The sequence below is a fragment of the Malaclemys terrapin genome, chromosome 6 (assembly GCF_027887155.1).
Source record: "Malaclemys terrapin pileata isolate rMalTer1 chromosome 6, rMalTer1.hap1, whole genome shotgun sequence".
NCBI lineage: Eukaryota > Metazoa > Chordata > Testudines > Emydidae > Malaclemys > Malaclemys terrapin.
Window position 1 is genome coordinate 73,510,828 of NC_071510.1, and position 21,638 is coordinate 73,532,465.

General features: G+C 42.1%; 1 protein-coding gene across 3 annotated transcripts in view; it reads right to left on the reverse strand.

The window, feature by feature from the left end:
* Window positions 1-8,638, reverse strand: part of CAST (calpastatin) — a 94,942-nt gene extending 86,304 nt beyond the window's left edge. For 2 of the 3 annotated variants that reach the window (XM_054031917.1, XM_054031915.1), the window contains exons 1-2: window positions 8,412-8,638; window positions 3,115-3,180 (exon numbers count right to left, since the gene is read on the reverse strand). In XM_054031917.1, coding sequence (XP_053887892.1) covers window positions 3,115-3,180; window positions 8,412-8,486 — 141 coding nt within the window. In that variant the 5' untranslated portion in view covers window positions 8,487-8,638. Of the gene's footprint in view, window positions 1-3,114; window positions 3,181-7,732; window positions 7,883-8,411 lie in introns of those variants that run through there. The other variant, XM_054031916.1, reaches the window with a different exon arrangement.
* Window positions 8,639-21,638: the final 13,000 nt, after the last annotated feature.

Here is a 21,638-nt window from a genome sequence, read left to right on the forward strand (position 1 = left end):
TAAGAGCTACAAGGTGGGCAACAGTAGTGGCACTACCACCACCAGGACAGAGTGGGACAGGCAGCCAACTCACTCCTTCAAAAAGCAGTTTAGACGCCTATACTGCCTGATTCCAGGCAGCTGGTTCCTGTCTGTGGATCTCTAGGCACCTCCCTGTAGCCCAGACGTAGGTGCCCATCTCTGAGACAGGGGTGTGGCTCAGCACACACTCCCCTCTGGTCAGTATCTCCTATCGGCTACCTTAGGCTGCTCCCTCGAATGTCCTGGCTTTTATGGATCGCATTCTGAAATGCCTATCTGTCCCCATTCATCGTATAGGGTGCCTAACTTAGCTTTGTGGATTCCGGTGCTGTTCATGTAATTTTCTAGGTGCCTCAAAGTTAGGTGCTGTGCCGCTCACTGTTGCAACACATAATTCCACCCTGATGTCTCAGAAGGTACACACCCACCAGAGTTAAGATCCAAAACCTGCACAATGTTTTCTCAGAGTAAGAAGTTTAATAATAGCCTTCTACATAGTCTTAGCTAGCTAGAAATAGATCTTTTCAGCAGGAACCCAGAAACAGGAATGCCAAATTTCAAATTGCAGACTCTCAACTCTGATCATTACCACCAAGAGGTCATTTTTTCTAAATTAAGAGTAAGAGCTCAGCTGGGGAATTTGGCATCAAGCTGAAAAGATATTCTCAACTCACAGAGGAGGTGGAAGGATACTGTATAGGAAAAACCTAAACTATCCTGTAAAGCCTAGAGAAAAGGGACAACTGGGTTCCCAGGCTGCACAATTCCTTCCTGAAACCAAGCAAGAAAGGAAGGCACTTGCCTAAGTCACCCATGTAAGCACAGTCACAGTAGAGAAGGATTTTAGGAGGATCCAAGAGTCGATCCAAATTATATTGTATATAATTCAGTTGTAAACAAGGGCTAACATATGTTTTACAATGAGTTACTTTTCAGTAGCTTTTCCTATATAATAAGTATTAGATGTACCTGTTCCTTCTGTTGTTTCTCTTTATATTTTTTTATTTAACAGTAGCTTTTAAGTGTCAAACACTGTAATAAACTTATCTCTGAATCTCTCTATTCTTGTGACTGTTACTTACCAGCTATAAAGAAATCAAGAACCAGAAAGAGGACTAATCTTAACACTAATTAGCATTTGACAACATGCTAGTCTGGTACACTTAATGCAGAGGATCAGGGAGACAACACTTTGCCCTAGGTAATTTATACAAAGTAAGCGTTTGATAACAGCATAAGTAAGTTTAAATTAGCCTCCAAAGAAAACTCCACAAGCTGATTCTGACCTATCTTGCCTTGGATGCGATAAGCACATCCTGTTTTCCCCAGACCTCAGGTTCATTGCTCTAAGTAAAATAAGCACCTCGCTGCTGCTGAGGCAAGAATGGGAATGTGGAAGTAGCTATACCATAGCCTGGAAAGTGGCAGTTGTAAGTTTAAGGTCAGGCATGTATGCTTGCTGACAATGAGCTGTTGTACATTCTTAAAGCAGATGAGTTCATGCAAGAGCTTAGCTAGAGATTCTGATGGAGACAATGCCCATGTACACTTCAGTCTCTTGGACAAAGGATCTCTCTAACAATATGGCACTTATTCAAAATTAGCATGTCCTTTATACAATTAATTTCATTATGCTGCATTTATTTCTTTAACAAGTTATTATGGAATGTATATACCACCTCCCTTCTGTAGTAGGAGCACTGACACTAGAACAGAGCACCCTCTTCTTACAAATCAGACTGTTTTAATCTTAATATTTTTCCTCTTTTAGGGTAACTCTTGTGTTGGAGAACCCGGGTGTCACTTTTGATCATTTCCTTGCATAGACAAATGTCCATGGTCATAAACTGTTTTGAGTTGTAAACCAAAGCACTCTTAAAAGTTAAAAAAAAAGAAAAAGGTAATTTGAGATAACCCACATCACACCAAACTGTTTAGGTTTGGCAACACAGCACTGGCTATAAACAATGATTCATACCTTACAAGCTGGGGGACTTGGGCATAACAACCTTTACCTTTATTCAAGTAGGCTGGAAAAACTTGGGCACAAAAAGGAATGTGCAGACAGAATCAGAGAGGGTGTATTATAGTAACAATTGTTCCTTCAAGCAGCATCATATTTAATCATCTGGCTAAAACCAGCTTAAGTAAAACAGAAGACCTCATGTTACAGGCAAATTACCATTCATCTGGGAAGTGTCAAAGGCACCACTGAGATTTAACCAACACAATCACTAGGCTGATTGAAATTTCAGTTTTCAGATCTTTTGAATTAATAGAGAGATATACAATGTTTATTACAATATGTTTGGTATTACATGAATTTCATTAGGAGAAGTATTTGGTGTGACCCAGAAGGCTAGTTAGATATAAGTTTAAAAATCTGTCTTTTTAAAAGCACCCTACGAGCATGTCCCAATTTATCAGCGTTCAGAATACTGTTAAAAACACACATTCAAATCCACGGATAGTCTGCCCACCATGTGTAGTGTCCTCCACACACAAGCCTGGCTTGGTTGCTGTGCTGCCCTTAGCTTCTCCATAGGTGACACTAGCAATAGCAGACACAAAGTGCCTAGTGATAGTTAAATGCTGCTCCCAGCAGCATTAGCTTCCATGGATTTTTCTAAGTTAAATGGAACAAAATATGCCACACAGTGGCACAGCCAGGATTAGGCAACAGGAGTTCTTGGCTCCTGGTTCTGAGCTCAATCTTAGAGACCTGTCTGGACTGCTGAATTACAAATATCAATTCCAGATAAAGTAGCATTTGCAGAGATAGGGTACCCTTCTAAAATAAATACATGAACCCTAATTCTCCACTCATGCCAACAGGCAGATTTGAAGTGACAGGGGAATCAGAGCAGAGCTCTTTTCACACAAAACTGAACAGCACAGGATAGATTTATATTTTTTTTGGAAAATAAGAGCTATTAGTGAACACCACTAGTCAGCTGTCTTCAAGCTACTACTTTGCTGTTTAAAAACAAACCACCATAAAAAATGATCACAGAACGAGTAGATGTTCTCGGCTATATAATCATACATGCTGGAGTTCATTTTAATATAATACGGTGCTTTGCATTTATTTACCTCGGTGACTTCTGATCCTTTTTTATCTCCAGATTTAGAAGATGCTCCACTTTTCTTGTCACCATGCTGCAAGATTAAAAAAAAGTCATTAATAAAATTAATAACTAAATCTTATACTGCATCTTCTATATAAAGAGAATCTCAAATGCCTTACAGACAGTACATGTCAGGAACACATCATTCATTGTAATCAAGATCTCCACAGAGTGAATCATGACAATTATTCATCACCAGTAGACAACAGATAAAGTTTTTAGGAGACAAGAAGCATAACTTCAAATGAAATCACAAGCAGAATTTAGGCAGACAGAATAATTATTTTCAGTGATGGAATCTGGCCAGAACAGTAAGCTTAACACTAGGGCTCTTGTGAAAACTGCTACAAGACATTCAAATACCTGAATCTGTTTCATAGCTCCTCCTCCAGCAATTCAGTGTTCCTTAACTCTATTTTGGTCTTTAATTCAGTATTGCTTTAAATCCTGATCTAACTCCCGCTGACTTCAGTAGATGTTGGATAGGGTGCTTAGAGAGAGTAGCACTACTCACTGAATCATGAACACTACTTCCAACATCTATGTTTTCCTTGGAGGCATTCCATCCAAGTTTTCACCAGGCCCGCAGTTATACTGTTGGTATATGACAACAATTCCTGTCACAGTTTAGAGCTAGCTGCACATTTGACCTCTCTCAGTCTCTCTCTATCACTCTCAGGAGTTAAGCCTCTTGCCTTCAGCAGTCCTGGGGTGGAATCCCATGATTCTCCCACACTTAGATGACCCCAGGCACCCCCTTATGTACCAACCATGATTACTCAGCAGGCCTGAGTGGGTTCAGGTCCAGCAAGCCTTCCCTTTGGAAGTTCTGATCAGTGCTGAATATCAACACAAACAGCCTTTGCAAAACAAAGTAGTGTTTAATCATAACAACAGGAATAAAGCATAACACGAGAAAAGGGGTGTTAACACAAGAAAGAGGTCCACACACATATTTCCATTACGTAAAGCTTGGGCAGACCTATCTTATCCCAAACCCTAGGGACTGAGCTTGTCTGTTCTCCAACTCTCTCTGCCTCGCTCTCTCCTTTTCTTCAGGGACTGCCTATTAATCAATTCCAAAGTCCTTTGATTCAATTCCCTCCCCCCCACCGAGCCCCACTCCTGCTGGTTACAAGCCAGCCAATGGAACTCACCATGAATAGAGATGAAACTTCACACAAATGGCATCTACACTGTCCCTTTAAGTACCAGTATATGAGACTATCTGAAGAATTTGTTTGCTTTCCCACATAAATACAGTTAGCTCCTAGTGGAGTTAACCCACAAGACACACCAAACCACCTAGTCTTTAACGGATCTGAACCTCTATTCTGAGCTGAATGACACCCTAAAAGGTATACACCATCCTGAATCCAGAAGTGCAGGTCCCATTGACATCAATGGCATTTCTGTTCTCAGACTGAGTGCAGTATATGACTGTAAGAATGAAGTGCATGCAATACCAGAACAATGCCCAGCTTTTCAGATAAGATATCTGTTCAGACGAAGGCTGACTAACAGTTCTTGCATTGCTTTACTGTACCTCCACACAATCTGTGTTTTATTGCTTTTGGCGGTTTCTTTAGGGTGGGGGAATAGCTTTAAAAACAATATAATAGATTTATAGTCCAGTTTAATTTTTGACTATGGACTTGTTTAGCTGCACCTCTGCCCCCTTTCTGGTTTCTCTGAGCACGCCCCTCAAGTCCCCTCTCTTTGTCCTTTACCTATTGTGGGGTAGAACTTCACAATTCTTCCACTCTTAGACCAGACCCTGAGCTACAGTACTGTGTGTATTAACTGTGCTTAGCTAGCAGGTATGACTGAGTTCAGACACCCCTGGCTTTTCCCTTCAGGTATCCATGACCAGTGGGGTATACAGTGGCCGGCCAGCCAGCCTTCTTAAAACCCAAGTATTGTATATTTTAACAGTAGGAACAAAGCTCTTAGAAAACAAAGGATTTTAAAATAACACTTATGTAGGCACATGTCTATCTTATCTAAAATCTTACCATCACCTGAAAATAAGCTAGGCAGGCATAACTTCTTCAAATGCCCCTGGTAGGTGCCGAGTATCAGTCTGGTTCCCCAAATAACTCCCCCCTTTTTGACAGAGACCTTTTTTAAACTGCTATAGTCCTTTTGGTCTTCTGTGTTGCTAGGCTTTGGTCCTCTGGACAAAACCAGTCCAGTAGGCTAAGCAGCAGATCAAGTCACACTCCTCAGAGCCAGTGGCTCTGCCTTTGTCCCTTATCTCTACTTCTGAGGGAATTCTGCACACAATATTTTAAAATTCTGCAAATGTTGTCAATAAATAAATGTGGAGGCTACAGCATGGCAGTGGGTAGCACAGGCAACTGGCTGCACGGAGGTGGGAGATCACACTGCAGCCCCCTCCCACTCCCTGGGACATAGACTTGGCAATGAGGTGCATTGCCAGACACAGCACAAGGGCCAGGCCTGCCCCAGAAATACTCCAGGGACCTGCCCCTCCATGCCAGGCACACCAAGTGTGGGCAGGCAGGCTCAGCCCAGCAGGATCCAAGTGTGGAATGCCTTAATGTGAGGGGATCCCGGTGTGGGGTAGGGGGATTCTGTGTGGGGCAATCTAGGTGTTGGCAACTTGGAGGGGGGGGTCCAGGTGGGGGAGGGGATCTGGATGCACAGGAATTCATTGGGGGAGCTCCAGGTACAGCAGCAATGGAATGCTGCAGGGGGGTGGAGATGAAGGTGGTTAGGGCTCAGTAGGGGGGGAAAAGAGTGTCTGGGTGTGGGACGATAATACTGCCCCCTCAGCTGCCCCAGAACCTACATGGGGCATATAAAAAGCATCTTCTAATAGACGCTTTTCCCCTGGGCATGCTGGGTCTGGGGAGGGGAGGCGTGGCTGCGGCTGCCCCAGAGCTCCTCCAAGCAGAGGGGAGATTCTGGGCTTTCGCCAGCCCAGGGCTCCTGCGGTTGGGGTGTGGCACGTGCTCTGGGCTTCTCCGGAGGGGGAGGCTTGTGGCTCTGGCCGCAGGGGGGTGCAGGGGGGTCTCAGGGCTCCAGCCATGGGGAGGGCGCGAGTGTAACCTGGGGCCAGCCTCCCCAAAGGGAGGGCTCCACCCATGCCGCCCATGCAGGGAGGGTCTGGGTGCTGGGGGAGTGGGGCTTGGTTGTTTGACTTAAAACAGTGACTGAAGTTGTATAATTAAATTATGTTCCAGCAAACTTTCTACAGAGCAGATCTGATGTAAATCAGGATTAGCAATGTCATGGATTTCTCATATCCATATATAAATTTAGCAATTTAAATTATTCAGAGATTCAAAAAGTCACTTTATATAAAGTATATTTTGGTGGTGTAAATCAGTGGCATGCAAATATTATAATCACAACTTATGTACTTTATTATTTTATGATTTCACTATAACCTGTAAAGTCAGAATGCTTCCCTATATGTCTAACACATTATGTGGAAAGACCAGACTTGCTAAAAACATGCACATAAAGGTTAGCTAAAAGTAGATACACTTATCTCATAGAACTGGAAGGGACCTCGAAAGGTCATCAAGTCCAATCCCCTGCCTTCACTGCAGGACCAAGTATTGTCCTTGACAGATTTTTGCCCCCGATCCCTAAATGGCCCCCTCAAGGATTGAACTCACAACCCTGGCTTTAGCAGGCCAATGCTCAAACCACTGAGCTATCCATCCCCCAAAAGTAATCTTTGGTAGCTCAAGTATAGCTAAACTGCCAAGTTCCATCAAAGAACCATGGCTTACTTAGGTAGGTTCACACAAGTTAGTTCAAAAAAACAAAAAACAAAAAACAAAAAACAATTTTATGAAAACTTGTACCAACTAGGACTCTATTCAGAGTGGGAAAGAAAGAATCCAAAATTAACTTAGCCTTTAAAAAAATAATTAATCCATCACTTATTAAATTGATTATGGAAGTCCTTCTGAAACAGCAAGGCATGTATTTTAATGGACTATATAGAGAAAATATAACTGGACAATATTTCATATTAAAATAACATCAACTTAAAAATTTCAAAGTTTCAAATCACATCTTCTACACAAAAGTATTATTCTTTACTAATTTAAGATGAACATAGTGAGCACTTTAGTTACTTGATCCATTCATTGTTATTTACTAGATATTCTCCTAAACAAAACCAGTGCATCAGTGTCTAACTTAATATGAATTCAGTGACTCCATAGTTCTTGCTTGATATAGCTGACAGTTGCTTCCTCATTCCTTCTCCTACAGTCCCACATACTGTAGCTACCTTTTAAAACGTGGAATACAACATATCCAAGCTACAAAAGTGAGCTAGACTGTACGTCACACATACCAGAGCAGGGCGAGTTTCCCCAAATAGAGGGTGGGGCAAATGCACCCCCCTGTAATTTTACTGAATGCATCAGAGTTACACAAGGAATGCATTTGGCTCTATCTTTAAGCATCTAACCTTCAGCACTAATGCTCTCCCATTCCCTACACCCGTATTATTGACACACTCGCTGGCAAGAGCCACACACGCAACCCAAGAGATTCAAATCCACTCTGTCAGTAGCAGAGCTGGCTAGATTTACCGTCGCATACCACCAGCTTGCAAAAGCCATGGCCGGAACGCGTTCCTCCTTTAAGATAATCCTTTCCCTCCAAGCACAGCGGAGCGTTTCAAAGCGCACAGGCTCAGGACTGTAGAGCCAAGCTGGGGCTGACCCAGCCGCTGGGGCGGGCGGCGCTCTGGCAGCGGGGCGGGGTTGGCGCTCCAGGTTGGGTGTGCCGCCCCTGCAGGGCAGGAGCAAGCGGAAAGGGCTGTTGGCCCGGCCTCGGCTGCGCCCCTCCCACTCCCCAGGGCTTTAGGGACTGCGGAACAGCTCGCAACGCGCCCCTCATTGCAGCGAGTCTGCCCTGCATCAGACCGGGGGGAAGGGCTGCGCTGGGCTAGGCTGTTCCCCTCCCCTCCGCCAATGGCCCGCAGCGGGGCTGCGCTGCGCTGTCACCGCCCCCCCCCGACCCGAGGCCCGCATCGGGGCTGCGCTGTCACACACACTCCCCCTTCCTATGGCCTGCAGCGGGGCTGAGCCGGACAGCCCCCTCCGCTAACCCCGCGCTACCCTAGGGGCGCTCCCCTCTTGCGGGCGGCGCTGGCGCATTCCCCCGTCCTGACACGCAGCAGGCAGGAAGCCCAGTTGGCACCCGGAGCCCTGGCGCGGCGGAGCTTTGGACGCCGCCCTTGCCCCGCGCCCTGGTTCCGACACTTACCGCTCTGCTCCCCTTGCCCGCAGCCCCCGCAGGCTTGGAGGAGGACGATTTCTTCCCTTTATGTGGCTGAGACATAGCCGCGGCGGCTCTTCGCTCGGCGCCTCTCTGCGCAGTGTTTACGGGGCGATGTAACGGGCAGGGAGAGGGGGGCAGGTTACATGCAACTGCGGAGCAGCTTTTCCGAGACAGCCAGAGCCAACTCTAGGCTGCAACCTAGCAAGTCCCTCCTCTTCCTGCAGCCTCGGCTGCTGGAACAGCTGCTCTAACTGCACCACTCCTCTGCCCCGACTCATCCCCGCTGGGCTCAGTGTTTGTTGAGAAGGAGGGGACGGACCAGCTGCTCTAACTGCACCACTCCTCTGCCCCGGCTCATCCCCGCTGGGCTTTTGCTGACAAGTAGGGGACGCTGACTGGAAGATGCTTGGTGGTGGTTTTGCTGCTTGCCAGGACATACCTTGCAGGCTTACTTGCAGAATGGGGACTGGGCGTGGTCCTCTTGTTTCTTTTAGGTTTCATAGCTGAGCTGGGATTTGTTCTCCTTCCTGTGATAGAAACTACAGTGGGGGAAGCCATAAAAACTCAAACCAAACTGGAACTTATTTTGAGGCTTTGAGAAAAACACTGGGGGAAAAAGTTACCATTTAAGGTATATATTTCTTGTGCTCTTCCTGGATTAAGCTGCAAGTGGAAATATCAAAAGCAAATTTATTGTGAGATTTCTAGCTGAAGTTTTTCATCATATCAGTTTTAGTAAGCATCCCACTTGAGGCCTGCTTCTGAAGAGGTGCTTGAGCCATTTACAACTTCCTTCTTGGGATCATGCCCTATAATTGTTCAAAAACTCCATGCCTTGTTGAATTTAACCCAGTACTTGTTCCAGATTTTACGTTCCTGTAGCTCAAAATCATCAATCATTTAACCTTTAAATTTCTACACCAGTGAATGCAAAAAGATTCTCTCTAACTAACTAAATGTTTTCTGGTGAGTATCAGTTTTAATGGGTCTGCCCTGTATCCTGCAACAACAACAAAACCTTCCCTTTTGATTATTAAAGAGTAACTATTAAGTTTCAAATTTACATATTAAATAAGTTTTTAACCTTTGCTGCCACAACTTAGATTATTAGTTCTGAAAGAATTTTCAAAATTTAGTTTCAAAAAGGTAAATTCTACATGCCCAACTCCTGCAAACACTTATGCAGAAGGCTTGGCAGTCTATGACACACCAGCAACTTCTCTTAGACACGGGAGGAACAATTTATGGTCAATCAAAAATCCAGCAGGACCATCTGAGCCTGATCCAAAGTCAGAACATTATTATTTGTGACTCAATGCATGAACGCAGCCCCAAAATAAGAATTTAAGTTAGTCTGGATCTGGCGGAGATACTGAGGTGTACCTGTAACTGAAAATCCATCACTTTAATTATTGCCTTCCAAAATAAAGGGAAATTAAAGACACAAGATTAATTGGCAAGAATATAGGAAAGCAACTTGTACACAGCTTGAGTAAAATAGATGTGTGCTTGGGGAGCTCTAGGCCATGGAGCAGTAGTGGAGCCTCTCTACTCCCCCCTGAGATTAAATTTTGTACTGTAGAACAGGCCTGAGTGTGCTCCTTACATCCTGTGCCCATCCTACCACATCAGAATAGCATCAGTTTCACCACATTCAGGACCTTCCACAGTTTTTACATGGGCTTGAGGATTTGGCCCAAACCAAGGCATTTCACTGAGTCTGGCAATAACAGCAACACTGTCCTACTTTAAGCTTTAAACAGCCAAAATGGGAAAGGGTTGGACCTGCAAGTGGCCCATTTGGGAAACTCAGAAATGCTAGGCATTCTTATCAGAAACCATATTGGTTCTAACTGAGTGTGGGGGACCAGTCCACCAGGAGCCCAACCCTTTCTATTCTGAAGAAGCAATCAGAATAACTGACATATGGATTTCTCAAAGGTTGTAGCAAGTTGGATGTAATTAATAATTTGGAAGGAAGTAGGAGAACCCTATTCCAATTGTTTAAGTACACTTTGTTCTGTTATATTGCTATTCAGTTCTCAAATAGGAAGAAAAATATTTGCATTAACATGAGACTGTATTAAGTTCTCATTAATACATATTTAATATTAAATATAGTAAGTTTACAGATAAGTTTATTCTAAGTGTTAGCTTTGTAGAAATTATTTTATAATACAGTTCAAAATATTGAATATATTTTAAGTGTATTGATGAATACTTAAGAGAAATATAAGTACATATTTTATATGCTGAAATGACTGTGATTGTCTTATATAATTGCATTGATTTAATGTAAAACTTAATAAATTTATCTTTAAAACTTTTTACATTTCCAAGAGAATTTTGACTGTACTCTAACCATGCTTTCAGAAAGAGATAAAAGTACTGTGAGTAACAGTTTGAGGGTCCGATTCTGATCTCACTTACCCCAGTGTGAAACTAGTAAGAGGTGAGTCAAACCTTGTGTGTCTAAAACAATTGTACCAGGCTAAATGCAATTGAGAGATGAGTGTATGGGTGAGATGCAGAGGCGGATGGAAGGTTGAAGGACTGGTTTAATATATGAGTTTAACAAGTGTCTTTTGTGTTTTAATTTAAAAAAATAACCCCTTGGGTCTCACCAACAGGTCCAACAGATTGTACTGCATTCTTGAGGCTGCAGTGCATAGGATACTCCCTGCTGGCACTTCTACAGGAAAAGGAGGAAGCCTGTTTGAGCACCACTCCTTTAATTGCTCTGCTCCTGATGACAGTCATTTGCAGGGGTGGCTCTATGTATTTTGCCGCTCCAAGCACGGTAGTCAGGCGGTTTTCGGCGGCATGCCTGCAGGAGGTCCACCGGTCCCGCAGCTTCGGCGTACCCGCCGCCGAATTGCCACCGAAGCTGCAGGACCAGCGGACCTCCCGCAGGCATGCCGCCGAGGGCCGCCTGACTGCCGCCCTCAGAGCGACCAGCAGGCCGTCCCCCGCGGCTTGCCGCCCCAGGCACGCGCTTGGTGCCTGGAGCTGCCCCTGGTCATTTGAGTGCAGTAACAGAAATTAGGGAGCAAACAGTAGCATTCATGATTAGACAAGAATATGTGAGAAAACCACAATAATTTAGGTCTCAATTCTGGCCGGTGCTCAGCTCTCTGGTCCTGATCCAGAGGTAGTGCTAGCCCATTGGGGGGAATAAGCAGGAATATTTTTGGCTCCCCCCAATAATAAATAATAATTATTAATAAAAAGCTGCTCGATGGCCCTAAGCAATTGCTTAGTATGCTTATGCCTAGCACTGGCTCTGCCCTGATCCAGCAAATCACCTCAGTACAGTACATGCTTAAATAAGAACAGCCATACTGGGTCAGACCAATGGACCATCTAGCCCAGTCGCCTGTCTTCTGACAGTGGCCAATACCAGGTGCTTCAGAGGGAATGAACAGAGCAGGGCAATTATCGCATGATCCATCCCCTATTGTCCAATCCCAGTTTCTGGCAGTCAGAGATTTAGGGACACCCAGAGCATGGGATTGTGTCCCTGACCATCCTGGCTAATGCCCATTGGTGAACCTATCCTCCATGACCTCATCTAATTATTTTTTTGATCCCAGTTATAATTTCGGCCTTCACAACATCCCCTGGCAATGAGTTCCACAGGGTAGCTGTGTGTTCTGTGAAGAAGTACTTCCTCTTGTTTGTTTTAAACTTGCTACCTATTACTTTCATTAGGTAACCCTGGTTCTTGGGTTATGTGAAGGAGTAAATAACACTTCCTTATTCACTTTCTCCACACCATTCATGATTTTATAGACTTTTAACATATCCCTCTTTAGTCATCTCTTTTCCAAGCAGCATAGTTCCAGTCTTTTTAATCTCTCCTCACATGGATACTGTTCCATATCCCTAATAATTTTTTTTTTGCCCTTTTCTGAACCTTTTCCAGTTCTAATATATCTTTTTTTGATATGGGATGACCAAAACTGGAAGCAGTATTTGAGATGTGGGCATACCATAGATTTATATAGTGGCATTATGATATCCTCCATATCTTTTGGCCCAGAACAATCTCAAACCAAGATCTATTCATACACTGCAGCCAAGATTGCCAGGAGGAGGGACAAGGTCCCTCACCAAAGGCTCTGATGTAAATTAAGCTGCCATGGGATAAAAGGGAAGGTCCTTTCATGGATTGAGAACTGGTTAAAAGACAGGGAACAAAGGGTAGGAATTAATGGTAAATTCTCAGAATGGAGAGGGGTAACTAGTGGTGTTCCCCAAGGGTCAGTCCTCGGACCGATCCTATTCAACTTATTCATAAATGATCTGGAGAAAGGGGTAAACAGTGAGGTGGCAAAGTTTGCAGATGATACTAAACTGCTAAAGATAGTTAAGTCCAAAGCAGACTGTGAAGAACTTCAAAAAGATCTCACAAAACTAAGTGATTGGGCAACAAAATGGCAAATGAAATTTAATGTGGATAAATGTAAAGTAATGCACATTGGAAAAAATAACCCCAACTATACATACAATATGATGGGGGCTAATTTAGCTACAAGAAGTCAGGGAAAAGATCTTGGAGTCATCGTGGATAGTTCTCTGAAAATGTCCACGCAGTGTGCAGAGGCGGTCAAAAAAGCAAACAGGATGTTAGGAATCATTAAAAAGGGGATAGAGAATAAGACTGAGAATATATTATTGCCCTTCTATAAATCAATGGTACGCCCTCATCTCAAATACTGCGTACAGATGTGGTCTCCTCATCTCAAAAAAGATATACTGGCACTAGAAAAGGTCAACTAAAATGATTAAGGGTTTGGAACGGGTCCCATATGGACGAGGAAAGATTAAAGAGGCTAGGACTCTTCAGCTTGGAAAAGAGGAGGCTAAGGGGGGATATGATAGAGGTATATAAAATCATGAGTGATGTGGAGAAAGTGGATAAGGAAAAGTTATTTACTTATTCTCATAATACAAGAACTAGGGGTCATCAAATGAAATTAATAGGCAGCAGGTTTAAAACAAATAAAAGGAAGTTCTTCTTCACGCAGTGCACAGTCAACTTGTGGAACTCCTTACCTGAGAAGGTTGTGAAGGCTAGGACTATAACAGAGTTTAAAAGAGAACTGGATAAATTCATGGTGGTTAAGTCCATTAATGGCTATTAGCCAGGACGGGTAAGGAATGGTATCCCTAGCCTCTGTCTGTCAGAGGATGGAGATGGATGGCAGGAGAGAGATCACTTGATCATTGCCTGTTAGGTTCACTCCCTCTGGGGCACCTGGCATTGGCCACTGTCAGTAGACAGGATACTGGGCTAGATGGACCTTTGGTCTGACCCGGTACGGCCTTTCTTATGTTCTTATGAGGCTTTGGAGATGGATTGGCCATGTGCTTCGGATGGAAACTGATTCCATCACCAGAGTAGCAATAAGATGGACACCTGCAGGCAAGCGAAAATGAAGCCGCCCAAAAACAACATGGCAAAGAGCTGTGGAAGCCGAGCTGAAAAACCTGGGGCACAACTGGGGAACCATTGAAAGACTTGCCAGAAACAGACAGCAGTGGAGGAGGTTCGTCACTGCCGTAAACGCCAGAGGCGTAATGGGAACATCATGATGATGATGATTATATTTGCTGTCTTATTATCTATCCTTTTCCTAATGGTTCCTAACATTCTGTTAGCTTTTTTGACTGCCGTTGCACATTGAACGGATGTGAACTGTCCACAATGACTCCAAGATCTCCATCTTGAGTGGTAACAGCTCATTTAAATTCTATCATTTTGTATGTATAGTTGGGATTATGTTTTCCTATGACCATTACTTTGCACTTATCAACATTGAATTTCATGTATCATTTGGTTGTCCAGTCTTTCAGTTTTGTGAGATCCCTTTGTAACTCTTCGCGATTTGCTTTGGACTTAACTATCCTGAGTAATTTTGTATGATCTGCAAATTTTGCTACCTCACTGTTTTTTTTCCAGATCATTTATGAATATGTTGAACAGCCGTGGTCCCAGTAGAGATCCCTGGGGCACACCACTGCTTACCTCTTTCCATTCTGAAAACTGACCATTTATTCCTACCCTTTGTTTCCTCTCTTTTAACCAATTACTGATCCATGAGAGGACTTTCCCTCTTATCCCATGACTGCTTACTTTGCTTAAGAGCTTTTGGTGAGGGACCTTATCAAATGGTTTCTGAAAGTCCAATTACACTATATCCACTGGATCACCCTTGTCCACATGTTTGTTGACCCCCTCAAATAATTCTAATAGATTGGTGATGTATGATTTCCCTTTAAAAAAGCCATGTTGACTCTTCCCAAACAAATCATGTTCATCTATGTGTCTGATAATTGTGATCTTTACTATAGTTTCAACCAATTTGCCTGGTACTGAAGTTAGGCTTGCTAGCCTGTACTTGCCAGGATCACCTCTGGAGCCTTTTTAAAAAAATTGTGTCACATTAGCTATCTTTCAGTCATCTGGTATCAGAAGTTGATTTAAGTGATAGGTTACATACCACACTTAATAGTTCTGCAATTTCATATTTGAGTTCTTTCAGAACTCTGGGGTGAATACCATCTGGTCCTGGTGACTTATTACGGTTTAGTTTATCAATTACTTAGCTTTAAGTATGTGAGAAGTCCTAGGTTAGTTAGGCATGTAAATACAGTTTGAAATATCTCTCAGAGCTCCCACATATCTGTAAAGTTTATCAGATAAATACTGAGGGCCAGTTACTCTAAGAGGTCTCAAGTTAGTTCCAGATTATTATTTCTAAAGTTGTGCTCCTAAATTGTATGTGTGTGCTAACAGTTCTTACATGTCTAGCACAAACAAGTGTTATATGGATAGCAAACATCCACACCCATGTTTAAGTGTGCAAAAACTTGGACAACTGAAAATTGAGTATAATTTTAAGTACAAATTTGGAGGACATTTCTGAAAATTTGATCCTGAAAGCTTCAAAAATCAACATATGCAGCTGCTAAAATTTCCAGTAATAAAGCTACCCAAAAGGTAGGCATTCAGCTATCAATAGTCACATGCCCTGTGTTCTTATTCTTCTATGAGTAAATACTGTGCAAACATAGTCACACTGAATTGTGATGTAGATTATGTTCTGTAACGTATCAGCACCGTTCTGTCTCTATTTGTGGATGTGTTCCATGAGCCAGTCTATGCATCAGTGCAGCCATCAGTAAGCAGGTAAAGCAATAAAATGCTCATTCGCCTTAAGTAACGGAAGAAAGTACCATATAGCCTTATGGCTACTAGTCTTTTTTTCTAATGTAACTAGTTCATCCACTGAACTGTACGTACATAATAACATTTATATGCCAATACATTTTCATCCATAACCCTACCTCTTCGTTGTAGTAAAAATTACAAATAATATAAACTGATACTAGAGAATTTCTTTTTGAAAAGGAGTAAATTGAATGGTAACCACTCTTATCTGGACCTTGAGCACAGGGTAATAAGATTTGCAATAGTATCTAGTATTATACAAACAGCCTGCACTGGCCATTTTGGATTTTCTCCAAGCCTTTACATTTCCTTCGTTCTATTCTTTTTATATAGTAAGTATTGTGTGTACATTTTGAACAGCATTGCTTCTGAAGTTTTAGCAGAGTCTGTCTTCTAACACATCAATGCAAACACGTTACATTTAGTGTCAGTCTTATGCTGGAGTCATTCAGAAGAGTTAGTTGTTTTGGTGGTGCAGTTGTTAGTAAACAGATAAATCAATCAAATGCTTGTAACCCTTAGTTACCAGAAGAGTGCATTTTCTCTTCAGTTGCACTTATGTAACTTTTGATATATACACCTTCATTGTGTACCTCCAAAGACATATTGGTTTGCTATAGCATTTTTTTCTACTTCCCCCTTAACTTTGTAACCTTTTATTGTGGATAAAAGTATCTAAAAAGAAATCTTTACATGTTTAATATTCATCCCCAGTTACTAATTTCCATGCATGCTTTCAAGTTTAAGAGTAGTTCGTGGCTTACACTTTGTCACTTACAGAAGGGCATCACATCTATATATGTACTGATATAGCTCCTGTTACTTTAGTATCTGTGCACCTCACAAACAGCAATGAATTTATCCTTGCAACATTGCTGTGAGCTCGCCTCATTTTGCAGCTGAGATGTCTGGCACTGAGATGTGGAGTGACTTGCCCAAGGATACACAGTAAGTTTGTGACATGGCCAGCATTTGAACTCAGAACCACAAAACCATCCTTCCCCTCTCATCACAGGCTACTGTATTCAGACCTTGAAGGCTTCAGTAGAGGATGGATAAAAAGATACTAATATGTATTTGATCTTAAAATCCTAACAAGATCCACTGAAATATTTTCAACATTTCAGACATTTGTATTAATATTTATACTGTGGTAGCACCCAAAATGTACAAGGTGCTTTTTAAACTCAGAGAAATATTAAAATTAAACTTCTGGGAATTAATACAAAACACGTTAATGATTGAGTTTCTGATAGGGCCAGTCTTGCATATTTTGAAAGGAACTGTGAGACTCACTAAATGCTAGTTTCTTCAATCCCTTTCTTTCTCCTTCCCTTCTTTCACAAAGAAGTGCTTGCCGCTCTTACCCCTTCCTTCCATTTTCTTCCTATTTAAAAACAAAAATCTTTCTTTCTTATGACTGTTCCCAACCACAGTATTTGCCTGGGCACTACAAGCACTGTGCAACCACATAACTGGATGACCATGAAACCTTACAGCATGTGAAGAACACTGTTTGTAACCAATATGTTTGATTTTTTGAGCACCTATGTCTAACATTTCCTTAAAAAAGCATTAATATTTATATTTATATATTAAGAAGGAGGAATTAAGGGTGCTAAGTTTACAGATGGGTAAATAGACAATCTGCAAAATAATTTTGAGTATCTACAATGTTTGAGCCTGGGCAAGAAATATTACAATGTTCAAAGCACTTCATCTCAACCCTCACATCTACTGCACACTGCTTTGTTTGCAGGGTCCATGACTTAACTCTGTTGTAAAATGTTCGCAGAACTCATCTCATGGCTGACAGCAGAAGGTATTCTTTGATCATGTCTTAACCATTATTTCCTTCTCATAGGTCAAAAACCAGGAGTTGCCTTTCTCACATCATTCATGGTATATGACCCCACCCTTCAACAACCGTAACTAAAACTATTTAATCTGTTCTTCTACATGCTATTGTGCACAAAGCCTCCCAGTAAGTAGGAACATTCTGGTTTTGTTGGTAAGGACAAAGAATTTGATACTGTCTGTGAAACATTTCAACCCTGTAGTTCTAGTATATATATTTTCTATTTGATTATATTAATTGTATGTCTTTTACATTTATAACACCCATGTCTGACTCAGTCCCGGTGCCCACTGGAAACTTCCCTTCCATAGTTAGGCATTCCAATTTTTGACCATAGCCAGGAGAAAATTAGGGATAGGAAGAGTCTACTATTTTTTTAAATCATCAGATACTGTACTGAGCATTAATTTAAAAAATGAATGCAAGAGTGTGCTAGATGCTGAATCAGAATTTGACAAGTCTCTATGCATGCAAAGTTTTGACTTCAGCACATTGACTTTGCCCTGAACTAAAGCTTCAGCACATAAAGTCTTTAAGCTTCTGCAGTATTCATCACATAAAGACTTAAGTGATTGTGACCGAAACATCCCTGTATTCACACACGGTTGTAATAATCTGTACAAAATATGTCTTGTGAGGTATCATCTGAAAACTAATGACTCACTAGTTAATAATTTCATGGTGGAATGTATGTAGCACCAGTCTGGTTTGAGCCAGACACGCTAGCCTGCTGCAAACCCAGACCCAGGTCTGAACCACGTCCCCTAAAAGCTGCAGGCTTAACTGAAAACAGTTTAAGAAATGTTCCTGTCTCTAACACTCAGATGCCCAACTCCCAATGTATATGTAAAATTATGAATTCCCCCAGTATGATGCTATTAGCACATGTTTGAAACCAAACAGCCCTGCCGAGACAAAAGTTGTTAAACAGGCCTACCCTAAACAAAGGAATGTGTGTTTACCTCAATTTACCTATAAGTAGTAAACAGGATCCTCAAGGCACCAGGGAGACAAGATGGCAGGAAACAAAACAATTTGAATTTTAGCAAACACAAGTGGGGGAAGAAAGAGCATGGAGTCTCCTTCACCGCCAGACTCCATGTCACTTTCCTTAGTGCATGGATTAACTTTCCTTTGGAGGGTAACCTTCAGAAGAATCTACTTCAGAGGTTCACTGGACTATAAAAGAAAGGGGCAGAAAACCCCAAGTTACTCTTGCATCTAAGAAGACAAAGGCACCAGCAGCACCTTCCTGCCTCTGGGAGAGATCTGGACCGAGGAAAGGGTCAGTCACCCTCTTGCTGGAAGATGGTAGGTGAGACAGGCCATCTTCAACAAGTACCTTGAACCAAAACTTGCTAGTTAAGTTTTAGATTTTTAGATGTGTGTTTTTTTGCTTTTAACCATTTCTAACTTTATCTCCTGTACACTTAAAATAATATCTTCTTTTGTTAATAAATTTGCTTGATTTTTAATCTAAACCAATCCAGTGCCGTGTTTAAACTGAACTGCTTGGTAACTCCAGTCGAAGGAACAAACTCGAATATTGCTTCCTTACAGGGGCAATACACCTTAATATCTGAATTATTCAGGAGAATGATAGACAGTGCAGAACGCCCATTTCTGGGAAAATTCAGGACTGGGAGTGTGTTGAGGTCACCCTGGTGTGTAGCTGGCAAGCTGCTGGGGTCGGATCAGCTGCACCGAGGCTGCAGCTATACACAGACATTCAGGGTGTGACCTGCATGATGTGAGCAGCCCAGGTTGGAAGCTACAGCAACAAAGCATTGTGAGGCACCCAGGGTTGCAGGGCAGTTAGAGACACAACCCCTCACTGGTCTGGATCACATCCCAGAATGTGACAGTGATGAAGTCATTATGTGCTGAAATATTCACTGCACAAGGACTTCTTTCCCCCATTCTGCCCCCTTCTCTTCAACCAGCTCATACTGTAGAAGCCAGCCAGCGCAGAGAGAAGAGTAGGGTATCAGGTTTGAGGAGGCAGGTGTAATGGGTTGGATCCCAGAAACCCCCTTGGGGCTGCCAACTGATGTGCTGAGACTACCCCTGAGCCTGTTTTCCCCTGGCAGCTTGGGACTTCAGTGCCCTACCTGGTTTGAGCCAGACACGCTAGCCTGCTGCAAACCCAGACCCAGGTCTGAACCACGTCCCCTAAAAGCTGCAGGGTTAACTGAAAACAGTTTAAGAAGTGTTCCTGTCTCTGACACTCAGATGCCCAGCTCCCAGTGGGGTACAAACCCTAAATAAATCCGTTTTATCCTGTATAAAGCTCATACAGGATAAACTCATAAATTGTTCGCCCTCTATAATACTGATAGAGAGATATGCACAGCTGTTTGCCCCTCCCCCCGGTATTAATACATACTCTGGGTTAATTAATAAGTAAAAAGTGATTTTATTAAATACAAAAAGTAGGATTTAAGTGGTTCCAAGTAATAACAGACAGAACAAAGTGAATTACCAAGCAAAATAAAATAAAACACGAAGTCTAAGCCTAGTACAGTAAGAAAACTGAATACAGATAAAACCTCACCTTCAGATGTTTCAGTAAGCTTCTATCACAGACTAGATGCCTTCCAGTCTGGGCCCAATCCTTTCCCCTGGTACAGCCCTTGTTCCAGATCAGGTGGTAGCTAGGAGATTTCTGATTGCAGCCCCTTTTGTTCTGTTCCACCCACTTATATATCTTTTGCATAAGGCGAGAATCCTTTGTTCCTCTCTGGGTTCCCACCCTTCCTTCTAAATAGAAAAGCACCAGGTTAAAGATGGATTCCAGTTCAGGTGACATGATCACATGTCACTGTAAGACTTCATTACCCACTTACCAGCACACACATATATAGGAAGACTTACAAGTAAAACAGAGCCATCTACAGACAATTGTCCTGGTTAATGGGAGCCATCAAGATTCCAAACCACCATTAATGGCCCACACTTTGCATAATTACAATAGGCCCTCAGAGTTATATTTCATATTTCTAGTTTCAGATACAAGAGTGATACATTCATACAAATAGGATGGACACACTCAGTAGATTATAAGCTTTGTAATGATACCTTACAAGAGACCTTTTGCATGAAGCATATTCCAGTTACATTACATTCACACTCATTAGCATATTTTCATAAAATCATATAGGGTGCAACATCACAGCAGGATAGAAAGGAACCAAGGGGAACCAAATGGACTATTCCAAGTTGCTATAGCTATGGACTAGGAGCCATTTTTGGTGCCCAAGTTTCGTGATGTTTTTCTGTATCAATATGAATGCACCTATTGGCAAAAATGCTGCATTTCTATGGATGTGAAATACATATATATAACAAAGAGTTCAGACTGAAAACCAGAGTCTTAAAGGAACTTTCATTTGACAATCTAGGCGTCACCCAGATGAATTCCAAACATTGTAACCATGAGGGAGTGTCTGACCTGCTGTTAATTTTTTGTTTTTTTAAAAATAACTTTCCTGAGAGAAATATATTCTCAAGAGTCTTAAGTAAATATTATTAAATGGCAAGGAAATCAGGCCAGGTTATGAGCCCTCTGTAAATCCAGAGGAACTCTACTGAACTCAAAATTTACATAGGTGTAAATGAGAGCAAAATGTGTCTCTCTTCCCCTTTTAAATTAGTTCACAAATGGATACTTCGGAAATGAAACTCTGTAAGGGCAGGGTGCGAGGTAAACCAGCATACACTGCATGATGAGAAATTACCTTTTATATATTTATATACTTGGAATTCTCAACATCAACAAAAAGGCACTGATAAGAGAATAAATATATAACTTATAAAATACCATTTATGTTTTAAATATATACTAAACTTTGTGCTAATGGCATAAATGTCAAAGTGAAATCCATGTAATAAATTGTATTTTTCATGCACTTTTGACCACTCTACCTGCAGTCAGCCCATTTAATCAATTTCTACTTGGACTCATAACAGTCCAAATCCCTGAGCATTCCCCCCCCCGCCTTCTTAATCTCAATCTACCACAGAATTATGCCTCCTTTTCCCTGCTAAATATAGAATTCCCTCCACTTCCATATTACACTAGCCTAAGGTGCATGGTAGGCAATATCTGTCCAGGACC